Below are 27,082 nucleotides of genomic sequence, written 5' to 3'. Positions count from 1 at the left end.
TGTAGAGATAAGGTTATGTGAGGCCTTATGACTTTCTTACATTCGATTCTGATGCACTTGCTTATGTATGAGACTTGTTGACATGTTCTGTTGATAGTGAGTGTGTAGTGGTGGTTGGACCCAATCGCACAACATCTAACCCACTACACACTTTTTTTTTTTTACCAGCTCTCCTGCCTTCATTTTATTTCCTTTTCTGAGTTTTGTTTGTAAGGTGTACTGTAACTGGAAAAATCACTAACATTTTGGTTTAAAAAAATCCTGCAGAATAAGTGAGCCTCTGGTACATAGAATCAACATTTTGTATGCTCAAGCTGTAATGATTTACAATATTATCCAGTCTTGTGATATATGGGCCTTTTGTAAATCCAGCTTAATACAAAACATGAATGCAATAGATCGCTAAATAAATAAGCACACTAATTTGGTTGTTATTGTATGAAGCATAGAACGTGTAGGAACTAGGAATAGATTGGTGAAAAACATTAATTTGACTTTTTTCTAAAAAGAGGATGTTACCTGAATTACTTTGTCAATATCTCCCTTCCTTTTGAAACCTACAGCCTACTGTCTGCATATGAGTGTTGCTCCACCACTGAAGAGAGGGAGAAACTTCTCTCCAATGTGAAATGTGGGAAGCTTCAGAGGTATGTGATCCTTTTATTTAGCAGTGCTTGTATTAATCATACACCAGTCACCAAGAGAGGCACAGCAATTACTCCTAATGGTTAAGCTCCAACAAACCAGTGACAGGACTCCATTTCCCCAAGGCCAGTTCACATATAGGAACATGAAGATAGGAAAACAGAAAACTTTAAAGGGCCAAGAACCGTAGATCCGATCCCTATTGTTAGCCACATTGGGGCAAACTGTGTCCCAATAGTGGATATTCCAGGAAGGGCTGGCATGTGTCCCCGGTGTGACTGACACTGTAATATAAAACATAATAGCGTATATTATAATTTCACTTTATTCAGTATTGAATCTGCAAACAAGAAAAAAAACAGCAAGAGCTAGATTTACTAAACTGCAGGTTTGGAAAAATGGAGATGTTGCCTATAGCAACCAATCAGATTCTAGTTGTCATTTTGTAGAATGTAGTAAATAAATGATAACTAGAATCTGGTTGCTATAGGCCACAGTTTAGTAAATATACACCAAAGTCTGCTAATTGCATTTTAATGATGCCTCCAGATTCTTGGAACAAGGGCAGCCTTCCATATTTATAATTCTGCCTTAGTAGCCTTTCCACAAATTCAGTCTTGCTTGTCCTGGTAGCGCATGAGCAGAGTAAACAATGAAATGACCATGGGTATGGATACATAGTGTTTTCAAGCATTGTGGCAGAGTGTAAACTGACAACTCATCTACTTCATTACATCATTATGTATACAATCTTGGTAGTGAACTTTTGTGATACTAATTGTGTTTTGATAATCTTCTTACAGAAATCTTGGCCCGGTTCTGAGCAAAACTGTATCCCAGCTTTACTGTACTAAGGAAGCATTGTCCTGATGTAACCAGACAAAATAAAGCAGCATCCACCTTTTGCTATTAAATGGTACATTTTTAAGTTCCATGTTATGGCAAAGTGGTAATGGAGTGATAATCCACCTCTGTCTATGGAAATCTCAATCATTGACATTACTTTTTATAGACTTCATAACTTTAATGGGGTGATCAACTTCTGGGTAAGACTTGTTTAATAAACCTCCCCTGTCTGGATTTCTAACTATTACTTGAACCAGAGAAAGACAGCTCTTATCACTGGAGCATTTAGTCTAGCTACAGCTCATCAATAGGGCTCTATGGAAGCTCTTCTATGCATATCTACTGAAGAACTATAGCCTATAGTAGTACTCATTTAATGTGCAGGCCATGGTGCGATTCACCACTCTGCTGCAGGTAACAAGTGTTTTCAGGGACAAGACTATACCCTGTTTTCTATACAACTGGCCTATTTAATGAGCAGCGTTTGTAATTATAGGGGTTTGTCACTTTTGGACAAACATTTGTAAAAGACCCAACTGACTCCACAATCCATGAGATCTGCTGAATATCTTCCTAACTGTAAAGATGAAATCTTATTTTATTGGGTCATAATCTGAAAAAGTATGTTTGCAAGTGTTTCTGTTTGTCATGCCAAGTGTAATTGTCCACATTTTGTTTTGATACCAGTAAGAGCAAGACTGACTTATAACTACCTCATTTTAGTTAACTATCTCTTGGAAGTAGTAATAATCAATGGATGCAGCATTCTTATTATTCCTGGACAATATGCTAGAAACTAGTATTTCAACCTTGTTCTGGTCACTACAATAATTCTGCATTTGATAAGAGGAAGTCTATAGAAATAACTTAATATTTTGTAAAAGCACAGCTGAATTATGTCATTTTTATCTATTTTCTTGTATATATCAATAAAGTGTTTTGCATAAAATAATTTGGCTTTTGTATTACCTGTGCTATTTCACTTACAGATGATTATAGTTAAATGGAAATATTGTAACACAAAATCCCAGCGTTACAGTACTGTCCAGTAAACACCTCCCACACATGCCTTTGACTTTTTACAGTATTTTGGCAAAATTCTACTTTGATGGAGCTGAGAGATCTGGATGACTAAAGGGCCTGGATATACATTGGTTTATGGATCTTGGGGTAGTTATATAAAAATAGGATTTTAACAGTTATATACAATCCGCCTCTCTTAGTCCAATCGGGGGACATTGGGGTGTAGGTATAGGGCTAACTGGCACTTTAAGAATTTCTTTTAACTAAGACCTAGCTCCTCCCACTTCCTGTTATATCAGTTTATGTTTAACCAAGCCCAGAGAGCGGAGATAGAGAGAAAAGAGAAGAACCAACATTCTCTTAAAACTAAGATAAAATGTCAAACAGTAGGAGAAACCAGAGGGTTAAGGGTTGTCGCCTGGTGAGCCCCAATGGACTAAGAGCAATGGATTTTGCGTTAGTATAAAAATCCTATTTTCTCTATCCTCCTTTAGGGGACATCCCAAAGCCGCATCACGGGAGGGAACACTCAGAAGAAATGGCACAAAACACCTTTCTTCCAAAACTTGCATCTTTGGATGCAAACACATAAAACTTGTAAACCGAGTGAATGTGTGCACTGAAGACCACGTGGTCACCCGACACAACTGCTTACTTGAGGTACCGTGGCGTGTTACCCGGGAAGCACTCACAGACCTCGTAGAGTGTGCCCGAAGGTTATCTGAAACAGGCTGCCCAACTCCACTATAGTCACTTTGGAAGCTGGCCAGCCTCTCTTGTGTACATCATAGAGAATGAATAGATTCTCAGTCTTGCACACATCCCGAGTCCTATACACATAAATGCCACATCGAGAGAACGGATAGAAGCTTTGTCCTCTGAAGACCTAGACGTAGTCCTGATTTAAGTGTAATGTAGACACCACATTATGTAGGAATGAAGGCTTGGTCTGAAGACCTGCCTTATCCTCGTGACAAACAAGAAGAAGAGACTTGCAAGATAAAGCTGCAAGCTCTGAAACTCTTCTTGCTGTAGAGTTGGCCAAAGGGTAGACAAGACTTCCAGGTTAGAAATTTGAAATCCACTGTATCCAAGACTTCAAAAGGCGGATGCTGTAAAGCATTAAACACCAAATTTAAATCCCATGGTGCGACCGGAGGAACATATGGATGTTGCACATGGAGCACTTCCTGAATAAAAGTTTGTACATCAGGCACACAGCGAGTCTTCTTTGAAACAATACCGAAAGACCCGACACTTGACCCTTAAAGAAACCTAAGGGACAAACCCGCGTCCAACCCATCCTGCAAGAACATAAGCAAACTGGACAATCGAAAAGAAGAGATAGGATACCTCTTCGTTTTACACCAGGCAATAGATGTCCTCCAGAATCTGAGTTTGGCTAAACCTAGTTTACGAGCCCGAAGTATGGTTTGCACCACAGCTCAAAAAAAACCTTAGCTCACAGGATCATAGCTTCAACAGCCACGCCGTTAAAGCCAAACATTTCAAACCTAGATGATTAAAAGGTCCTTAAGTTAATAGGTCTCGGCGAGCATAGTGGAGACGTCACGACTGTCCTCCAGCCATAGAGAGCACGTTGGTGTAACAGGCCCTCCAAGGCCAATCCCCTGCCACTAGAACGACTGGAACACCCTCTCTCTCTGCCTTTTTTATTACCCATAGAAGCATGGTTACCGATTAGAATAGCTACACTAAGCGAACAGACATGGTGTCTACTGAGACAGCCAAAGGATCCCTTGTCCTGGAGCAGAAGCAGAGGAGCTTGTGGTTCAACAGACATTCAGCTGACTCCACCTGTCCACCAACTGGCAAAACATCTCCAGGATGGAGGGACCATTCACCCAGATGCAGAGTCTGCCTGTTTAGCAAATCTGATTCCCAATTTTCTATCCCTGGAATAAAGATGGCCATGACCACCAGAACATGCGTTTCGGCCCACTGAAAGATCTTGTGTTGTGTCTCGTATGGCTAAGGGACTCTTTGTGCCGCCCTGGTAATTCAGTTATGCAACTGCTGTCGCATTGTCTGACAATTTTCACCACCCTTCCTTGCAGCAAATGTTGTACGCTTATTAGAGCACGGAACACTGCCCGCAGTTCCAAGACATTGTTTGGAAGCTTGGATTCCTTAAGAGTCCAAAGACTCTGAAAGCGAGTGAGAACACAGACGGACCTCCACCTCTGAAGGCTGACATCCATTGTGATTAAGGTCCAACCCCAAATCGAAAATTGACAACCCCTGCAGAGATTTTGTTTCAGCAACAGCCAAAGAAGCGACTGACGTACAGGCGGAATACCTGGTTTGACAGATTCATATGGAATTTGTTCAATTTAAACAGAAGTTCCAACTGGAACTCCCGTGCATGAAACTGAGCAAACTAGACAGTCTCAAAAGTTGATACCATCTTGCCCAGAACTCTCATGCCAAAATGCAGGTCTGTTTTGCCACCAAAAGAGATTTCACCATCTTCTGCAAGGCCAGAATCTTGTCTTTCGGTAAGGACACCCATTGTCAAGTGTCCCAAAAAGATGATCTGCTCTGATGGGATCTACTTGAACTTTTTGAAGCTGAGAATACAACCGTGGGAGTCTGAATCAACTACTTGATTATTAGTTTGAAATACCTCTGAAGATGATCCAGGTAAGGGATGATCAGAGTCCCCTTGGACCTCAACAGAGCAGCCATGACCACCATGATCGTGGTGAGAACCCGTGGGGCCGTGGCCAGACTAAAGGGAAGAGCCTGAAATTGGAAGTGCACTGAACCGCAAACCTGAGGAGGGACTGATGACCCTCCCAGATGGGAACATGCAGATAGGTATCCTTGATGTATAGAGCCACCATTAACTCCCCTGTTCCATGCCATGAATCACTTACCACAAAGACTCCATCTTGAATGCAGGCACCCTGACCTGAGTGTTCAACTATTTCAGATTCAGAATGAGTCTCAACGAGCCATCTGGTTTTGGCACCAGAAAAAATTTGGAATAAAATCCCAAACCAGAATAACCACTTCGGTGGAAATCGGATTGGATCGCCTTTCGCAGAGCCAGTCACTTTTGTGGACATGCAGGAAGCCCTTTGGTAAAGAACGGCCTGGGAGGATAACCAAGCAGATCAATTTTGTACCTCCAGTCCATAACTCCTCGTAACCAGGCATCCGTGGTAGGCTGAAACCACCGATTCCTTAATAAGAAAAGACTGCCTCCCACCACTGGCAAACGAGGAAGGGCAAAATGCCACTCATGTAGACTGCTTGTCTGCAAGTTTAGCTGCCGGATGTCGAGCAGACCAGGCCTGATGCCCACGCTGCAAACCATTTTGGAGGATTGGCCCGAGGACTCTAGACCACAAAGACCTGCCTGAAGACCAAAATTACTGTAACCTGGACATCCTTTGGTTGGGAGCATGAACAGGATGAAAAGTGCTCGCTCTTTCCATTGCTTGACTAATAACGGAGTCAAGCTGAAAGCCAAATAAAACACTCCTAGAAAAGGGAATTTTCTCAAGTCTTTTTAGACTCAACATCAGCCTCCCAGCACTTAAGCCAGGGGGTCTGACAAGACGAAACCACAGAAGCAGATATATTCATGCCCCTATCAGTCCCATGTCCAGGGCCGCCTCCCCTAAAAAATCTGTAGCGCTCTGAATTTGTTCCACCAAAGGGAGCGGTTCAGAATATGGTCTCCCTGCCAACAAACCTTCAGACAACTGTTCTGACCAGCTATTTACAGCCTTGTTGACCCACGAAGACATCAAGGTGGGCCGCAGCAAACCTCCCGCCATCACAGAAATAGACTTAAGGGTGGCCTCAACCGAACTGTCTGTACCGTCCTTAAAAGTGGCTGCGTTGGGAAGAAGGATAGTGACTTTGGCCAACCTTGCAACTGAAGCATCCACACATGCAGGCGCCTCCCATTTTACAAGAACCTCAGGAGATAAGGGATAACGCAACTGCAACTGACGAGACATCTGGAACTTCTTATCTGCCCAAGGCTCAGCCAACAAGTCTTCCAATTGGGAAGAAGCTGGAAAAGACAAAGACATGCCTTGTCTGCTACACAATGAGAAGGCTTCACAGCATCAGGAACAGCCGACTCAGGAATGTCAAGTACCTGATGCACAACCTATATTAATTGCTCCACACCCTGACGATCAGAATGAACCTCCTCCACCACAGAAGGAGCGTCCGTATCACTAATTCGCCCTCCTCCTGGGAAGAACAGTTACAATCTGGCTAATTCCCCTGCAGGGGTGCCGCCACCTGCTTATGCAAGGACAGTGTAGCAGATTGCAACATCCACTCTAAAGGGGAGAAGACTGAAACCAAACCTTGTAGTGAGGACGCAAGCCCACGTACCCAGGCCAGTTCAACAGAATCCGCCACCACAGGTCCAGCCGGACCTTGACTTAGCTAACCAGAATCCACCTCACTCGCCGCAGAGGAAGGGAGAATTGAAGAAGTACCTCCCACAGACTGAGACTGCACCAATTGGGCAAGTTCAGCCATGGTATTGGAAAGAGACCAAGCCCAGGTGGGCTCTGCCGAGTCAGAACCAGAACCTGCTGGTACATACGGCATGTGATCTTTAGACCAACAGGCATGCACACCTGACTGTCCAGACGGTAACTTATTACAGGCAACACAGGTGAACTTCAACATAGAAGTTACCCCAGCCTTAACCCACATGGATTTTTCCCTATCTGACAGATGGGACAAAACACACAGATAATACCAGTCAAATTAACGGTGAAAAAACACCGTATATAAGACAAGCAGCACACAAATCAAGTACAGAAAGTGAGTCTGCAATACAGCCTAGCAGCCTCACAGTCTGTAGGAGAAAACCCTGAGAAAAATTCACAGATAAACCGTTACCTTACAGGACAGAAAAAGAGAGAAGCTGGAACTGTAAAATGGCTGCCTAATCTGGTGTCTGCACACAAAGGAGTGACCGACCACTAAGGAGAAAGTGCAGTAGAGGAACCTACCCCCCCCCCCCCCCCTTCCAGGGCCCAGCCCTGAATTGACAGGTGTCCAGCAGGACAACCCAATCCAGTGTCTAGCAGGGCTCACTATCGCAGTGACCCTAGCCAGTGCCCTAAGTAAAAATAGATTTTAAATTAACCCAATGGTTGACCCTAGTAAGAGGCACACTGTGTTTTACTACTTCCCTTCTCCCAGAACAGTGCTGGGAGAGGGTACACTTCCCTGTTGCCATCACTCCTCACACAGTGGCTGCAGTTGGCTGGCTGGCAAAGGAGGCCGGGCACAGTCGCCGCAGGGCATCTGAATGGTGAAAGGGCAGGCTTGCAGCGGATGCACCTTCACGGTACCTGCAGTTTGAATTACTACGCACCTGTCGCCCCCAGCTGGTATTAAAACTAACAGCTGCGGCCGCAGTGTGTTTTTTCTAATAAACATGTTCAGGCCAAGGTGGAGATTGGGGGGGGGGGGGTGCCGCCCCACCACAGCAGCAGTCGGGAATGTTGCTGTGATTGTCAGCCAGCTGATAGAGGCTTTTGCCCCCTGTTCCTGACATCTGAGTAAAATAACAGATTTGGGCTGCTACTCAGCCATTACATAGATTAGAAATGGACATTTGCATAATACATATCATCAGGCCACCAATGCATAACTTATTAGTACACAATCTGAGAATACACAGAATTAAACAGCAGACAGAGCACTGTTACCATTTTCTCCAATTTTATTTTCAAATGTATCTAGGCACCCTTGACAAAGGTAGCATAATTTAAAGTGAAGTAATGAGTAATTAACCAAATATTTACTTGAGTTGTTTAAAATGAGAACAATGCTTTTCTCCAATTAAATAAATTGAAAAGTTTAATATATTTAAATTTGTTGAAAATTGAGTAACAATTACTGTAGCGTCCCTCAATCATTAATTGAACTAGAGTAGAATTGTATCATGATCTGTATTCGCCTACGTTGTTTGATGTGAAGTAAAAGCCACCAGTAAAAGTATACAGTTACCTACATACTGTGGATAGGCTGTCTGAGAACCAGTGACACCACTGAGATCGCTATATCCTTCAAGAGAAGTCAGTTAGTTACAACAGTAAATAATAATTCACCACTCATTTTTTTTCTCTTTATTGATGTACAGTTAAAATGTAAAACGACTACAAAGAGGAGACATTTACAAGGATGGGGGTAACATACAGATAAACTGACTGCACAACAATGTTATATTTTTACACACCATTATTCCACATTGAAGAGGCTGTTCACTGGACAATGTGACCAGAGCCATAACTAGAAATGTTAGCGCCAGGGGCAAGCGGGAAATGTGACGACCCCCCCGAACCCTGAATTGTAACCAAATTAATGTAAAATAATTATTTTCAGCGCCAAATTTCTCATTTGTGCCCTTCTCGCACAGACCTAGTTACAGCCATGAATGTAGTGATTTCTTGCCATGATAGGAAGGGTCCATACTTGCCTTAAAGTTATAAGAATGCCCCACTCACATTGATAATTCCAGCTGTTTAGCATTCCATAAGTAAAACGAGGGGTATTTAACCTATGTAAAATTTACAGATAAAGGAAAAGTACAGCTTTAAAACTACAACCAGTATGAAGAGCCACATGTTCCTGAAAAGTTTCCTTCCATTTTGGCGAATAACACTAGTAGTAGTAGTTTTTGTTCATCCTGTGTTTTAGCTCTAGATTCTTATTAGATTATTGTAATGAGATCACCAAGAAACAACACACCAAGCGAGCCTTTCGCATATATCCTAAAATCACATTAAAACCAGCCTGTCCCAGACTCTTACAACCAGGAGCTGATGCTAGATTGGATTAATAACCTTGAACAAGGCTTGGAAGCCATCTCACTGTACAATAGATATAAAACCCAGCACAATCTGAGCCTGCCCCTGATTTTCTGCAGTCAGGAGCTTACATCAGACAGAAACCCTGCAAAGTCCGAACTTAAAACTGATAGTGTGCAGTCAGGTAGCCACACTATGTTACAGTGAAGCCAGCACATTCTGAGCCTGGTTCTTTGTATGATACTATCATATATTAGATAGAAGCCCAAGACCTTACCATCAAGGACTTTGTTAAACTTTTCAGTACCAGAGACAGCCTTGCACTGAAAGGCAACATGGAAAACAAGTCAAGTTTTAATAAAAAAATAAAATACCAATTAGTAAAAAATATATTTAACCAAAAGAAAAAAAAAAGTTAATATCCCAGAATAAAAATGAAATTGCTATTGTTCTAGAAGGAATGTTCCCCTACGAATATGGTGAGTCTCAGCACAGAGCTGGAGCGATAGCTCAGCTGGGAGTTGGTCAGCATTTCCAGATCCAGGACAAACTCCTGGGGACCAGTGACCGGACGTGCCAGGACTAGCATCGCACTGATGTTGTTTATTTGCTGTAGGGAAAAGGAGAAAATTGAGAGAGGAGTTTTAGTTTTGTCTCAATAGGAAAGATACCAATAAATATCAGGTATTTTTTTATTCATTACAATTGCATTTTGACATGTTCTAATGTATATAAACATTTTCATGTATACAAACTTTATGATGTGGTTGGGCGTCAAAGCTGCAATTTCACTTTACATAGTAAATAAATGTTGATGAAAATAGAAAGTTCTAATATAAGTGTATTTTAATCTCCAAAAATGCTGCCTGAAAAACTAGTAAATGCTGCAATAAAGGTTTGCAAAGTTATCTCGAAACAAGCCACAATCAACATAGATATGTAGAGATAGTGATAGTGTATATTTCTCTGGCCTCCTTTGGGGGAGAAGGTGCTTTGTGAGGTTTCTTCTGAGCGTTCCTTCCCATGATGTCCGCAGTGAAAATAGGATTTTTATACTTGCGCAAAATCCCTTTCTCAGTCTACTGGGGACACCGGGCACCTACCCTTAGCGCTCTGGTTTCTCCTACTGTTTGACATGTTGTCTTGTTTTTAAGAGAATGTTGTTTTTCTCTTTTCCTGTTTTCTCTCTATTTCCGCTTTCTGTGGGTTTTCTTAAATATAAACCGGTAACAGGAAGTGGGGTATAGAGAGGGAGGAGCTAGAGCTTAGTTTACAGAAATTCTTAAAGTGGCAGTTCGCCCTGTCCCTACTCTATACCCCAATGTCCCCCGATGGACTAGGAGAAATGGATTTTACGTAAGTATAAAAATCCTATTTTATATATGGTTATTGGGCATAACTGGAAAGTTATATACATATGGCTCCTTTCTTAAACCCTAAGTGGGGTGATGTTCTCAGAGGGCAACTTTTGAATACTGAATAAAATAGTAAAGCTAAATGGTTGAGCTGTTTCATTTTTAGTTCTGCATGAAGAGGGGTGGCCTGCGTAAGTTAAAGAAATGTTTATTTTTTAAGTTATTTAACTTCTCTCCCTACTCTGCTTCCATTGCCATGTGCAAATGAGTAAATAATCTGTTTCAAGTCACATTTTAATATTTTAAAGTGATTGTGTAAAACACTGCGGTATTTATATGCACAGTTAAAAGATACAACTTGTAAATAATGTTACCAGTTTAACCTATTTCAAGACAGGTATCAGTGTATCATTCTTCAGTTTACTCACCCTGATGTAGAAGTATCCTTGCTCGTTTCCAGAGCGTATCTGGAAGGTATTATATGCTCCGGGGTAAACACTAGTTGCCTGGATTTGGAATATATCTGAAGGGACGCTCCGGTCAGACGTGATGCTCATGTACCGGTACACCACAGAACCAGGTTCTTCACGGCACAACTGGTTACTTCCTGGACACATGCAGCGGCTACAATATAAACCCCAATCTGGTCAAACAGTGCCGTGTGCGTGCATACTGTTTAAAGTCAGGCTGACATCACAGCCATTTAGTCCAAATTTGTAATATGAATGCAAAGATGAGTCAATGTAAAATACTATCTCTTTATATTTACTATTTTTACAAGAGCAATCAACTGGTTAGGTACAGTTGCATAAGTGTTTATATAACTTTGATGCAGTAGCAAAGCAATGACATATTTTATCTTGTAATGAAAGTTCCTTCTTCCAGTGCAACTGAATCTCGGTTCTTTGTGTTCAGACGATTAAATAAAATTATTGCATACAGAGATGTAGCTAGAAAATATTGAGCACAATGGAGAAATAGCCATCGCATCTTTGCCTTGGTGCAAAAACACTTTGCCCTACAATCGCTCCATCCCGTAAGAGTTTACAGTATGATATCCATTATCCTGTGAAGTCTGCATGTTTACTGTAAGTATAACATAGAGAGATAAATCTCTATGATCTTTCAGTCATTCCACACTAATCATAATTACTTCTCTCTAACACAAAAACATGGGCTGATAGACATTGAATCAGCATATCTTCTAACACTGAGACTCACTTGTCAGACACTTGTGTATAGGGCTCAATACAAAGATTCTTTTCCACACAGCGGTAGCCCCCATGGAAGTTGACACAAGTCTGTTGCTCTGTGCAGGTATGAGCCCCTGTCTCGCACTCATTGATATCTGTAAAATCAAGAAGTAAAGATCTTCCACATCATATAAGCAGGGTTACATTTCACAACAGATAATTTTAAAAGTGAAGCAAATTAATAACATTATTTGTAAGATGACTGCAGCATAACTTGTCTTTTCAGTTCAGAAAAAGTATATTATTTGGTCATGTAAGTAAGTGAGCTATGATAGTATGGTGCATTATGGGGGTGATTTAAATGCGCAAACGTTTGTTGCAACACTTACATTGCAATGTTTGTATTTTAAGTCACATACATCTTAAGATACGTGCAACCTTAAATCTAGCATGTAAGTTGTGTACTGTGCAAATATTCAACAATCCTCATCAAGAAGTTGAAAACTGCACCTGTCTTTTGGGCAGAATTTACACTAGGTAACAAATGTATTTAAAAGACAGATAACCCAAAATAAGACATCTCAAAAAGGTGTGTTTACCTTGCGTATGCTTGCCCTTACTGCACGTGAACACCGCTGAACAGTTTCTCCAAGTGCAAGAGGTCACAAGAGTTACAGACATGCAATTTAAAATACTGGCACACACTGCGCATGTGCTGTTCAACAAATTTTACTTGAAGTGCAAATTTAAATCCTGCAAATGCACTTCCATGCAACTCTATATCACTCTCTATGTGCATATATCTGAACTTTATACAAATGTGTTATTGTTTATACTACATATTGAAAGAGAGAAAATGAACAATGAGCTCCAAAAACCAATCACCTCCAGTAACACAGATTGAATAAATCGCATCACAGATCAGAGAAATTTATCCATAACCTGTAATATGCAATATACTTAGACTCCCTTCCTATTACTACAGATATGTTTGCTTATAGATTTGTAAACAGTTGCTGAAGAGAAACTACATGGAACCTCTTAATTTGTGTAGTTTTAATCAACATACGCCATGGGGGGAATTCAATTGGCCGTGATGTTCCTAGGCATTCCAGTAAAAACTATGGCTGACTTTTGTTCGCATCTCTATGGGGTGCGAGGAAAAGTCAGTGGTACTTTCACTAGAGAAAAAATTGCCACGTAGTGTCTCACGGCATTCTGGGAAACTATGCGGCGGTTGTTATTTACAATTGAATCTACCTCTACATGGCCAAAAATATGTGGACACATTGAACATTAATTTTCTCCAGTAACCAAGGAAAAAGTTTCTGCACTCTTCTCATTTCACCATCAACGTTATTCCTCCCAATTTCTCCACTCCTTCTTCCCCACTGCATGCCCACCTCTAGCTCACCTCTTGAATCTGTCTCTCTCCACTGGCACATTTCCATCCTCTTTTAAATAATTGTTTATCTCGCCAATACAAAAGAAACCATCTCTCAATTGGCTGCTATCAAACTGACCCTAATCGCTCTCTTTGTTTGTGTGTGTATGTTAGGGGATTTAGACTGTAAGCTCCAATGGAGCAGGGAATGATGTGAGTGAGTTCTCTGTACAGCGCTGCAGAATTAATGGCGTTATATAAATTGCTGCAGATGATGATGATCTCTCGACCCAGCCTCTCTCCCACTATTGCCCTATTACTCTCCTTCCATTTCTCTCCAAACTACTTTGAGCGACTTGTTTACAACTGCCTATCTCATTTCCTCTCCTCCCACTCACTAATCAGGGTTCTTCGCCCCAACACACTACTGAGACTGTACTCACAGTCCTTCGTAAAGTCACTCATACTTATCATCCTGGACTTCTCTGCTGATTTTGACACTGTTGATCACCCTAATCTCCAATCCATTGGCCTTTGTGACACGGGTCTTTCCTGGATCACTTCCTACCTATTAAAATGCTCTTTCAGTGTTTCTACCTTTCCACTCCCAATATCTGTTGGGATCTCAAAATGCTTTATTCTCAACCCTCTGCTGTTCTTACTGTACACCTCTTCTCACTCCAGTACCAACTCTATGCTGACAAAATCAAAGTCTACCTCTCCTTCCCCTGGCATATCCCCTTTTGTACTATCTCATTTCCCTCAGCCTACTGACTTGGTTTTACTCTTGACTACTCTTGACTACTCCATCTGCCTTATTCCTGACATCCAGTTTATGTCCCAGATCTGTTGAATCCACCTTCAAAATTTGTTAGAATACACCCTTTTCTTACCCAAGTTACAACCAAAACTCTATCCATTCTCTCACACCCTTTCATACATCTCAAATCTTGTATCAAAATATCCACCCTCATGCCCTCCTCTTAGATCTACCTCTGATATGCCTCTTGTCTGATCTCTGATAACCCCCTCTTGCTTCTGTCTAAAAGACTTCTGTCCCACTGTTCACTTACAGGGGGGAATTCAATTGGTTGCGTTACTGTCGAAAGTAACGCAGCCTGCACACTATTACCACTACTACGGTAATAGTGCGCATTATTACCGTTAGTACGGTAATCCTTAACACTGATTTTTACACACGGCTCACAGAGCCGTAGGCAGAAACCTGAATTAAAACTACCGTATTAATGGTAATATAGCGCAAGCTGCGTTACTTTAGGCAGTGACGCAGCCAATTGAATTCCCCCCATAGAATTCAATACCACAGCTGATTAGACTCTCTCCCAGCCTTCAAATCTTTCAATGTGTTCTATAAATCTCAGCTGTCCCCTTTTCCCAGTAGACTATAAGCTCTTTCATGAGCAGGGCCATACCTAACCTTTGATTTCATGTCTGCGTTTACTTTTTTATTTTTGTTTTCCCCGCTGTCTGGATCTGCAGAGCACTGTGGCGCCTTACAATAATAATAATAAGACAAAACTAGTACTGAAGTGGAAACCATTTACTTTTTCAATTTAATTTTCTTTTCTGTGTCATATTATCATTCTACCCCATCCAATCTCCCAAAAGAAGAAATGACCCAGATTGCAGAGTTAAATCTGTGAGACTTGCTAGTATCTTCAACATCTGTAGTCTACACTAGCACTGTTAGAACGTGACTGTGCTCATTCATGCATAACCACATTAGGCTTGTTCTGGCAAGCTTGGAAAACAGAAGACCCAGCAAAACCACAATCCAGCACAGCGTTTAATGAGTAGTGCTTAGAGCAGTATTTAAAATAAATAAAACAAATTAGAGAGTCAGAGAAGCTATTTATACATTATTCGGTGGTAAAACACTTGAAATAGAAACTTTTTATGTTTTACGGTATCCAAACACATGGGAGGAGTAGTAACATTTTAGAGCAGTTTATGTCTATGTAACGGAGCACTGTATTTAAATCTCATTTTACAGTCACAATATACTTTTCAGCTGTCCCTTCCTATTTATAATTGCCAACTTCTTATTTATATAACAATATATGATTTTTAAATGAGCGCATTCACTGTGTTACTTCTTAGAGCAGGATAGTCAGCTCGGGGAGACCGCATAGCTCTCCTATTCTGCTCTGGGATTTTGGGATCTTGTAGCGGAATTGAGATTTGCACTACTGAGCGGTTCATGAACATTTATCCTGGGGCTTGCATCATCAAGATTGTGGCACGCTCTAGGGAGCTCAAATAAGCATTAGTTATGTTGTTTAGAACACTTTTACTATAGATCATGTGAGGATAAGTGTAATCTGTTATTGGCACTTATCGTGGCTCTAAAAAATTACTTATAGCCGTGATCTAACATTATTTTATCAAGTAATACATAGCTACCACAGCAAAATCTTTTGGCTCTGGGGCTCTACTGAATACATGCAGAGGCCTGTGTATATGTGGAACTAGGAGCATGATTTGACTTAGTTCCATTATCAGAACCCGTAAAAAAACTAATTATATATATATACATATATACACGCACACACTATATATATATATATATATATATATATATATATATATATATATATATATATATATATATATATATATATATATATAAAACCACTAAATGTAGAAGAAAAAACAAAAAAGCCCTATGGATGGGAAAACTCCCGTTTTTGCAGGATATAATGTAATACTAGTATGTGTAATCAACGTTTCACTGTATTTTTATATATATATATATATATATATATATATATACTACAAGGAAATCATTTTGCATATTGAGAGGGTAGCAGAAATTTTAAAGATGCACAAATAATAACAGATAAACATCATCCAACAACTAGTAAAGGCACAGAGTGTACCTGTTGATAACAATCAGAGCAGTTCTTGTCAAACATGCTGTGACCAATATAGGCAATCACGGACACAACAAAAATTAGTATCTCACTTAAATCTTGTTATGACAGATATAGCTGCACACTACTAATAAACATCATTGCAGAATTACCCACATATTCAGAGAAATTCTATATCTCAATGTAGAACAGAAGTATATGTATTTCTCAAAATGCATCTGCGATCAGGGTTGTGTTAGAAACAGAGCAGAAAACAAGTTGTGGGGTTACACAACTAGGCTTGATTTAGCATCTATTAGCAATAAATGATTTAGAAGCATAGGAAAATCTATGGAATCTTGGGTCATAGTTCGATCTTATGTGATCATTCAGAATCCATGTACTTAAAGATGCTCCTCAGTAGCACAATCAGCGTGCTCCTGCCACAACATGGGCAGTTCACACTCTTATAAACATCAGCTGCTCAGAAAGTAGCTAATGTCATGCTGGCATTTCGAAAGGAGAATAAGAAGAGTCTATGTTATGTGTAACATACGTTAAATGTAAATATACATGTAGCCTATTCAAATGTCTGTCGTGACAGGGACACATTAAAAAATCAGAGCAAGGTTATACATTTAGCTAGTTTGGAGCCACATCTCATAGTTCTGTCACTGTCTCCATCCATTTATCTAATTACAGTAAACTTGCTCTCCAAATTCAAATCCTGTTTTTGCACTGTTCTGCAAAACTAAACGCAGGGAAGTGCCTACTCCATCTTTTGCAAGGAACACCCTCACTCCACTCAACTTCTCCCATCGCCTGGTGCATAATTCTGCTCCTTCAAAAATGGCGCTATACTGCTCTCTAAGCCTATGCCCTTTGCTCAAATTGAGGCACCTCTACAAAGGATGTGTGGGATACTAGGATCAAAGAATGACTGATGACCTCACCTTGACACAGACGGGTGCCAAACAACTGGTAACCATTCGGACAAATGCAGGAGAAGCGCCCAGGCTCGTTCACACACTGATGCTGGCATAGATAGCTGGAGTAACTGCATTCATCAATATCTGTGTGAAATGCAATTGTATGTTAATAGCAATATAAACACACACAGAATATTCTATGTGATCAACCATATTCTTGAGAGAGTACAGTAGTATTTTGAAAATAAAACAAATTAAGTTAACCATATATATTTTTAGACTATAACAATAGCAAAATATATGGATTATGTGTCCGTTTTCATGTACTCGTTACATTTGCTTGTTAACTGCTCAACATAGAAAGATTACAAAAAAAAAAGTCAGTTGTCATGGCATGTTCATTATTTTTATTACGTTCCACCACACAAATAAAATAGTTCCAGTCGTTCTGTAATAATGTCATACACACAGACCTGATCATGAAGCGTGTCTTCCTACAGTTACTCTGTGGAGCACTGCTAAACCATTTAATGAGGAACTTAATATAAGGGGCAGTGTAAGAAGAAGCTGGAAAACAAATTCCTGGCATTGGCACTTTGGACAATAGATCTCACACTTCTAATACTGTGCAAACATTTTAGGCAGGTGTGGAAAAAATGCTGCAAAGTAAGAATGCTTTCGAAAACAGAAGTGTTAATAGTTTATTTTTATCAATTAAGAAAAATACAAAGTGAATGGAATCTAAATCAAATCAATATTTGGTGTGACCACCCTTTGCCTTCAATCCGGCTGGTAAAAATATAACTTATTCCATTAAGTTACTTACCATTGCATGTATGCCCATCATGATCCAACTCATAGCCCTGATTACAGCGACAGAGGAAGGTGCCATAGGTATTATAGCAGCGTTGCTGGCACGGCGCACCCATGGAGCACTCATTAACATCTGCAAGTGATAAGATATAGCTTTACATGGGACCAATATCTTACTGTGTGTAACATGTTCTAATAATACTAATATCAAGCGTGATTCAATGTTCTCTTACACTTCTCATTATACAGTTAGATGGTTACGTCTAGGCTTCCTTCCAAGCTACACTTCACAGTATCTGAATTTGACATTTCAGAAATCCTATCATCATGTGTATGATGTGTATGTGTAATCATGTGTATGTGTATGATGTGTATGTGTAATCATGTGTATGTGTAATCATGTGTATGTGTAATCATGTGTATGTGTAATCATGTGTATGTGTAATCATGTGTATGTGTAATCATGTGTATGTGTAATCATGTGTATGTGTAGTCATGTGTATGTGTAATCATGTGTATGTGTAATCTAACAACACCCCCATGGACTTATTACGATTACTCCTCCTGCACAGAACAACCTAAATACAAATTCTGTCACGTTCCAACGCCACACTCTTCAACTAATGTGCCCAAACTAGTGATGTTTAGTAGATCACCTTAAAAGCAACCTTTAAGCATGCTGCCAGCAATTCTTACAATCTATTCTCATTCTATGAGCCAACTCTTAAGCAACATGTTTCTAGAATCTATTTTAAGATGTTGGTAACTATCAATTTATGATTTTGTACTAAATGACAACATATGAATGCTACTACCTCAAATGAAAGACTTTTTTGTATTTTTTTCCGCAAAGTGGAAACAGCCATTTGTGGATTGCACCAATATTTATACTAGGAAACAAGGCCACAAGAATATGGGTTGTAAAATACCTCAGTCATATCACTGGTTTCTAGTGAAGTTATAAGAACAATTGTATGGTTCAGCCACAAAATGCTACAACTGTTTTAGGCCAAAGCAAGGGTTGTGCCTATTAGTAGTAAACCTGCAGAAGTGCTCTCAGGCAACAAGTTTTGTGGGACAGCAAAATAAGGGAATATATTAAAAAAAAAAACAACCTTCTGCAGCAAATCAGTTGTATTTACCCTGTTCGTTGCTCTAATAAACTCTTCAGTGAAATTATTTGGCTTTTTAAAGTGCACATATTGCATAGAAATGTTTATGACAAGGGATGAGCAGGGCACCGCTTCAGTTGTCCTAATAGTACCATTTAAAAAGCTGTGTATAGGAATACAAACTCCAGGAGCCATTCTAAGTGGGCCTCGGATGCTGTAGTGCTGAGGAGGACAATGGGTGTATATGACTGGTACTGTATTTTATGTGTTGTGGCACAATAATCTGTGGGCACATGGCTGGTATATTATGCATGTGGGGACACATAGCTAGCATATTATGTATTTTGGTGGCTTATGTCATGCTGCGGTATGTATGAGAGCATATGGTTGTACAATATGTATGGGCGTACATAGCGGTTATATTATGTGTGTTGGGACACATGGTTGGTATATTTTTGTGGTAACACAAGTCCATTATATTATTTGTTTGGGTGCCACATGACTTGTTAAGTATGTTTGGGACACGTGGCTGGTATATCCTGTGTGTTGGGAGCACACGTGGCTGGTATATCCTGTGTGCTGGGAGCACACGTGGCTGGTATATCCTGTGTGCTGGGAGCACACGTGGCTGGTATATCCTGTGTGCTGGGAGCACACGTGGCTGGTATATCCTGTGTGCTGGGAGCACACGTGGCTGGTATATCCTGTGTGCTGGGAGCACACGTGGCTGGTATATCCTGTGTGCTGGGAGCACATGTGGCTGGTATATCCTGTGTGTTGGGAGCACACATGGCTGGTATATCATGTGTGTTGGGAGCATACATGGCTGGTATATTATATGTTTTGGGAGCACATGGCTGGTATATTATGTGTGTTGGGAGCATACATGGCTGGTATATTATGTGTGTTGGGAGCATACATGGCTGGTATATTATGTGTGTTGGGAGCATATGGCTGGTATATTATGTGTGTTGGGAGCACATGGCTGGTATATTATGTGTGTTGGGAGCACATGGCTGGTATATTATGTGTGTTGAGAGCATACATGGCTGGTATATTATGTGTGTTGGGAGCATACATGGCTGGTATATTATGTGTGTTGGGAGCATACATGGCTGGTATATTATGTGTGTTGGGAGCATACATGGCTGGTATATTATGTGTGTTGAGAGCATACATGGCTGGTATATTATGTGTGTTGAGAGCATACATGGCTTGTATATTATGTGTGTTGGGAGCATACATGGCTGGTATATTATGTGTTTTGGGAGCACATGGCTGGTATATTATGTATGGGAGCATACATGGCTGGTATATTATGTATGGGAGCACATGGCAGGTATATTATGTGGGAGGGCACATGGATGTTATATTATGTATGGGGTTACATGATTGGTATATTATGTGTTTGGCTGGCACATGGCTGATATATTATGAAGTAGGGCATATGGCTGGTATATTATGTATGAGAGCCCATGGCTGGTATATTATGTGGGAGGACACATGGCTGGTATAATATGTATGGAGCACATAGCTGGTATATTATATGGGAGGGCACGTGGCTGGTATATTATGTGGCAGGGTACGTGGCTGGTATATTATGTATGGGAGCACATGGCTGTTATATTATGTGGAAGGGCACGTGGCTGGTATATTTACATGGGAGAACACATTTATGAAAGTGTACTTTGAAAACAATAAAAAGTCATGCATGGCCCTTTTTGTTCAGGCATGTCAATGTCTGATTTATTCCATATTTGGTGTGTTCATCTTACATGAGTTGTCAGCTTTTAAAAAGTTCAGTTCTAAAAAATGCGCCCTTCCACCATGTAGTAAATAGGGGGCTTCTGCTACAGCTCAGAGCTGAGTGTTACAATCCATCCAGGCCTCTTCAATAGAGCTCTGTAAACTACAACATAAGCCATCTCTTGGCTTCAGATAACGGGTGTTCCAGGGTAAAACATCCTTCCTATCCGTTATACAGTGATGAAATAGGTTTTAGCAAGACAGTGTGTCCAAAAGTGGATAACCATTCAAGTGTACAATCCAACACATTCCACAGTCATTGATCCACTGAATTTTGACAGTCAGGGACAAAATTTGCCTTGGAGCCACTATTGGTAATGGGGCATGGAGAGAGTAGGCCCCAAAACCACTTATCTAAAAGCGCTTCATTAAAATTATCCTCATGAAAATGATGCTAGTCTCAAAATGAACTGAACAGTCTTATCTTTACAGCCTTACATAGCTGTAACATAAGCCCAAATAATAAATATGAACATATGCCAAGATTTAACACCTGACTAGGTCCTAAGCCAAGGCCTAAACCATGTTCAAGTTGTAACTGTAAACATATGTCAACCTCTAAAACTATCCCAAATCCTAACAGAGGTCTGATCTTACCCAAAATGCTAAATTGTAAGAAACCTTCATACAGCATAATTTGTACCCACAGAAAAGTTAAAAAAAATAGTTTCATACACTCTACTCTTTAGATGCTGTTGTAATTTACCCCTTGCATTTTGAGTGTAAGAGTAACCACTAATTTGGTCTTTGCCCTATATTTACTATTGTCTGTTGGGAAAAAAAGCTCCAAGTAGCCTCTACAATGTAGGAAAGGACACTTAGCCCTTGGACATTTCTTTGCAACTTGTATTAGCTTTGGAAACCTTACAATCTGATAACAGGTCATCTATTCTTACCTACACATGAGCGGTTGTTGGAAGCCAGTTGGAATCCTGGCTCACATTGACAGGTGAAAGATCCAGGAGAGTTCACACAACGATGCTGACAGTATCTGTATCGGCACTCATCAATGTCTTCGAGGATAGACAAAAGAAATATTAGTCATCTCATCATTCATAACTGAATTGGTGTCAATACTTGAAAATAAGGAATAAAGTAGAGTAATAAACATGAAAGAAGCATTAAATTAGAGGTTGTATCAAAATAATATAAATCAATGTGAGGTTAATTGGTAGGAGTGCTAGAAGGTCAGTAATAATTCATTATGATAAGGTTATTCATTGTGTTAAAGTTATGAACATTTAGAACATGGAAATCAGTTGTTGGAGATCTTTGGAAATATTATTAGTAGAGAAAAGCAGGAGATTCTAATAGGAGTATGTGTGATCTTATACTCACCTACACACTCATTTCCGATCTTCCGGTAACCCTCTGGACACTTACAATGATAGCTGCCGGGTATATTTACACACTCCTGGCTGGGCAGACAGTCGTCCATCTCATATTCACACTCATCTACATCTGAAAATACAGAACACAATGCTGAGTACAACCACAAGCTTGACTTACTGTGATAGAAGCAGTATATTTTGTTAGTCATCTGTTAGTTTTGGGCAATTGTCTAATGGTCTAAAAAAAACAGTTTCTCCTGCTCTAGTCCATGTTTTTCCTTTTTTGCTCCCTTTCCGTAGTATTTGCCCCAGCAAGCTCCCAAAATTGTCCTCTGCATATGCCAAGATGCATTCCTGACAATACTACAACGTGGCATTTGCATTGTGCCAAGCCATAGACAATCTATTTGGAGATTTTAAGATGCCTGGTATAATGATGACAGTGTATTGAACTTCACAGGAAAGACAACTGCACTGCATATATATTTTTTTTTAACACTACCAATATTTGTAGGTAAAGAAGACTTATTATGGGAAAACCAGTGCTCAATGTGAGACTGTATATGGCGGTATGCCATACTGCCACTTCTCCCACTGCCATAGGTGCCAGCTCTGTGGGCGCTCATGCTAGCACCTTTCCACTGACCCTATTTTTAATGTGACCATCCCTGCACACTCATTGCCAATGATGTCTGGATGTCTGTACCACAGCAGGCAGGCAGTTCCAATATTAAATAGAGGACACACTATTTCCGGGTGCCTTGTGTGGTGCCAAAGGTGCTGACATGATAAAGACAAAAACATTGCCCTTCCACTGTTTCCCCTGCAAACTCCCCATCAAGTTAAGGGGGAGATAATATTTTGGGACTGAGGTAACAGGCAGCAAGCAAGATATAATAAAAACTAACGGCATATTGGTCCAGTGGAGAAAATGAGGAGATATAGTGGGCGGAGTACTAGGGCAAGTGGTTATGTGAGAGGAGCCTGCAGAAGAAAATTTCCGGAGACAAAGGCAAGAGGGCTGGGATTGAGGATAGGAAGCAGTGGAAGAGAGACATAATGCATATAGGCAGGCAAGACATATGGAAGGGATATAAGGTAAAGGGAGCGTGGTGTTAATGTGTGTAATGACTCTTAACACAGCTTAAGGTTTTGGGGACTGGAGTTATTTTCGAACTATCAAGTTCCATTCACATTTTCCATCCCACCATTGGGTAAAATGTTTGTTTTACATCCCAACTACCTGGGCATTTCCAGGGAAGCTGTCACACTCAGCTAAAGCCAATTACTCATCTTTAGCTTCTCAGATCTCTGACAAGTATGGTTAGACATTGTAAATGTAATTTATGAAAGGTCTCTAGATAAATAGTATATGACCTTTTTATAGAGTCAGTACAGGTAAGAAGGGGAATACAGCCACACTAAACAGAAAAGTAAAAAACAACCTTTCCTACATAAACACACAGCTGAAAAAGCTAATTAAGCGAAACGCGCGTTGGCGTTCGCTCTGTGTGTTTTGAATCTAATTATGTAGATAGCGCCCTGTATATATCTAGTCCTTACAGACCTACCAAAATTAAAACGATATTTATGTGTGGGGTTCTGGGGACACCACAGTGATTAGCGCTTCTACTTATTTCAGGGTCAGAGGGCTGACGAGAGACACAAGATACTATCATCTAGATAGACTACCAGTGTGTGTCATAAATCTTAGTGGATGCAGTTTACAGACAAGTTAGACTCACACATAAGTATAGATGTGAGCGCCTTACCAATGTTTGAACCTCTATGATTCATAAGTGATAACGGAGATATAATTAACATGTGGGGCTCTGGGGACATTATAGTGATTAATGCCTTCATATGACTCAGGATTAGAGGGCTCACGAGATATTAATCTCTGGATAAATTATCAGCATGTGTGCCAAGAATTATAGCAGACACAGCTTCCATTTTTTGCTAGATCTGTGTGTTAGGAATTTTAGCAGGCACAGCCTCTAAACTTGTTAGACCTATATATAAGTAATTATACTACCAAGTGTATCCCCTTTTTTTGGGGCAGAGTATAGTTTGACGGCTTATATTGTCCCTACTTTCTTAGATAGATAATGAGCCTGTTACCAATTGCAGTGTTCAAACTATACAACTGGCACATACTAGTTATACTATTTTAGTATACTACATCTCTATCCTTGAGAATTGTACCAGGACAGCGATTAGGGCTCCTAATTAAAGGAGACTATTTGACCTAGTAGTCTATGGTACTTATTATGATAAGATAGACAGAGGATAGACAATCTTACAGACATACCTCTGCATTAAGACTTGATAGTTGCCCACTGATCCATGTACTTATATCATATTATATGATTTATTAGCCCTAAGAATTCGACCACAGAGCGATTGTTGCAGTTGATTTGCAACTTTTAGTTTTACTGTTCTTGTTTTCTTTTAATTATTTCGCGTAGCTTTCATTTTGCTAGGATGTATGTATTTTAACATATACCAATAAAGATTTGCTTTTTATTACATATACCTTCATTAACCTCGTATCCTAGAGTGCCCCACGTCATAACCTCTGTTCTGTCCTTTTTGTTACCAATATATCTCCAGGTTATAGGGTGCACCTTTCAGCGATTCTGCTGATTTCAATGATAGTTTATTATCAACTATAAACTGATATATATAGGATACTTGGCTATAGACCTAGTGCGGTTGTACTCCTCCTTTTTTCTCTAATATAAACACACAGCTGTCAGATTGGGGAGAACAGACAACTGCAAATGAAGGCAACCAGGGATTACACCTCACTCACCTACGCAGGTGCCCAATCCTTGCGAGTCTGGTTGGTATCCACTTGGACAGGGATTGTTTCTTTGATCAATTCCAGGACCCGCAAGAGGAGCTCCAGCAGTATCCGGGTCTGGGTTGGAATCACTAATCACAGAGGCAGAACGAGGCAGGCACAGATAACCTCCATAATGATTGATGCACTTCATTTCACCCTTGCAGGCATCAGGGATTGTCTGACACTCATTAATATCTAGAAACGATGTAAAAAAAGGCATCAAACGATTAATGAGGGTAGGAAAGATGTCAGAATATTCAATATTGAAAAGATTAAATGTCAATCCTTTGGAAAAGATGAACTAAAACGGATTATTATACAGTACCTTTACAATGCTGTTTTTCTGAGTCCCATTCATATCCATCTGTGCATTCCTATAAAATACAGAGAAAGCGATTAGGTCAGAGGTACAGTGTGTGTACATTTATCTGTTTATTAAATCAGGGGGGTTTCAAGTTGCCCAGAGCTTACCGATAGGCAGGCCCTTCTCCTGGGGCCAACAACTACACTGCATGCGGTGAGATGTGCAGAGTAACAGAATGGATTTGTAGATCCGTTCCTCTCCTACCTTCTCCACAGTATTTGTCCACCCCTGCTCTGCTGACATTTTATGTCACGTGGGGCGCGGACCACATGATCTGCACGGCCTCCAACTGTGCAGGAAATGAGAGGCAGACTCCAACACAGTGAAGAAGTTAAGTGTGGGGCCTGGGGTGGGGGTGGGCCCTTACTGTAGTGCAGGTTGAGGCAGGGCTATTTATTTAACTGAGAGGGTGGGTGTTAATCATAGTAAGTAGGAGATATTAATTTATTAGTAGGAATATTTGATGGCGGGGCTATTTAATTTAATAGTGGGGTCATGACAATGACTATTCATTTAAGGTGGGGTGATAGGACTATTTATTTAATGCTGGGGTGGTTTTGGGCTACTGAATGTAAGGTTTAAATTTGGGGAGAAGGAGGGCTATTTAGTAAATGTGAATACTAATTATTGAATTCTGTTGCAGTATGGGGAGACAGAGGCTTAAGTAATAAATGTGAATGCTATTAAATTAATGCTGTTTAGGGAGGAAATTTGTGTTATTTATTAAATGTGAATAGCAATGTAATATTGGGCAGTATGGGGGTGGGGGGGGGGGGTACATACTAAATACTAATTAGTTAATGTGAGAGCTATTCTGTCCAATTCTGGTGTGACTGTTCCACTCAATCAGGACATTGTCCCCCCACATGGACAGTTGGGAGGTATGTCATGCTTCACACTGTACTACTTGTGAAGAGGGAGCGGTGTGCACCTAATACTACACGCAGCATTGCCCATGTATTTGAAAGGGATGGGAGAGGGATGGTCATGCCCACTCTAGCGGTGCGGCATGGAACCCACCTCTAAAAATCCTGTGTTTGCACTTGAAAGTGTTATGCTAAAAGTAGCATATTTTTAAAATGCGTTGAGGTGAAAGGTCCGTGTCCTGATATGTGTGTTAGCAGTAGGTGAAAAGTCTGTGTCCCAATGTCTGTGTATATGGATGATATGAGAGGTCTGTGCGCAGATATCTGTGTATTAGAAATATATGAGAGGTTGGTGCCCTGATGTCTGTGTCCTGACACCTGTAAATGTCTTGGTGTAAGTTTGAAATAACGATGTGAAATAGATGCATGGTCACACCCCTTGTGGTAAGACCAAGCCCCCATACAAGGTGGCCACACCCTTCTTCTGATTCCAAAACAGAAAGGCATGGTAAGTTGCTCATATTTGCAGATTACACTTAGCTTTGTAAGACCCAATAGGCAAGTCAAGCAGGATAAATGTAAGGCTATGTATTTAGGCTTTGGTAATAATTATGCTGCTTATACATTATGTGGACTTTGAATTCATACTGTGGGTACATTATTTCTTTATTGGTTTGTGATTTATTCACCCTACTGACAACCTAGGATTACCTTTTGTTTCATATGAGCGGGTCTGGCCTGATTTATTATGTTTAGCCAGTAGCCCTGAAACATTTGTCTTTGTAAAACTGAATAAATAGATATTATATTAGCAGCTTCATCAACTTCTAAAGTGATTAGAAAAATGATGTAAATGATGTTAAATAATTTAGA

At 40.3% G+C, this 27,082-nt stretch overlaps 2 protein-coding genes across 8 annotated transcripts in view; one reads left to right on the top strand and one right to left on the bottom strand.

The window, feature by feature from the left end:
• Positions 1 to 2,443, top strand: part of MUS81 (MUS81 structure-specific endonuclease subunit) — a 109,003-nt gene extending 106,560 nt beyond the window's left edge. For all 5 annotated transcript variants that reach the window (XM_075188642.1, XM_075188641.1, XM_075188639.1 and 2 more), the window contains 2 exons: positions 564 to 647; positions 1,449 to 2,443. In XM_075188642.1, coding sequence (XP_075044743.1) covers positions 564 to 647; positions 1,449 to 1,515 — 151 coding nt within the window. In that variant the 3' untranslated portion in view covers positions 1,516 to 2,443. The remainder of the gene's footprint in view (positions 1 to 563; positions 648 to 1,448) is intronic.
• A 6,196-nt stretch (positions 2,444 to 8,639) lies between these two features.
• EFEMP2 (EGF containing fibulin extracellular matrix protein 2) overlaps positions 8,640 to 27,082 on the bottom strand; it is a 31,586-nt gene continuing 13,143 nt past the window's right edge. For all 3 annotated transcript variants that reach the window (XM_075188636.1, XM_075188635.1, XM_075188634.1), the window contains exons 3-11: positions 25,305 to 25,353; positions 24,947 to 25,174; positions 22,139 to 22,261; positions 21,697 to 21,813; positions 17,896 to 18,015; positions 17,094 to 17,213; positions 11,912 to 12,038; positions 11,119 to 11,314; positions 8,640 to 9,945 (exon numbers count right to left, since the gene is read on the bottom strand). In XM_075188636.1, the coding sequence (XP_075044737.1) occupies positions 9,787 to 9,945; positions 11,119 to 11,314; positions 11,912 to 12,038; positions 17,094 to 17,213; positions 17,896 to 18,015; positions 21,697 to 21,813; positions 22,139 to 22,261; positions 24,947 to 25,174; positions 25,305 to 25,353 (1,239 nt within the window). In that variant the 3' untranslated portion in view covers positions 8,640 to 9,786. The remainder of the gene's footprint in view (positions 9,946 to 11,118; positions 11,315 to 11,911; positions 12,039 to 17,093; positions 17,214 to 17,895; positions 18,016 to 21,696; positions 21,814 to 22,138; positions 22,262 to 24,946; positions 25,175 to 25,304; positions 25,354 to 27,082) is intronic.

This window comes from Mixophyes fleayi, chromosome 10 (assembly GCF_038048845.1).
Source record: "Mixophyes fleayi isolate aMixFle1 chromosome 10, aMixFle1.hap1, whole genome shotgun sequence".
In the NCBI taxonomy this organism is placed as follows: domain Eukaryota; kingdom Metazoa; phylum Chordata; class Amphibia; order Anura; family Limnodynastidae; genus Mixophyes; species Mixophyes fleayi.
This window is presented reverse-complemented; position numbering and strand designations above follow the sequence as displayed.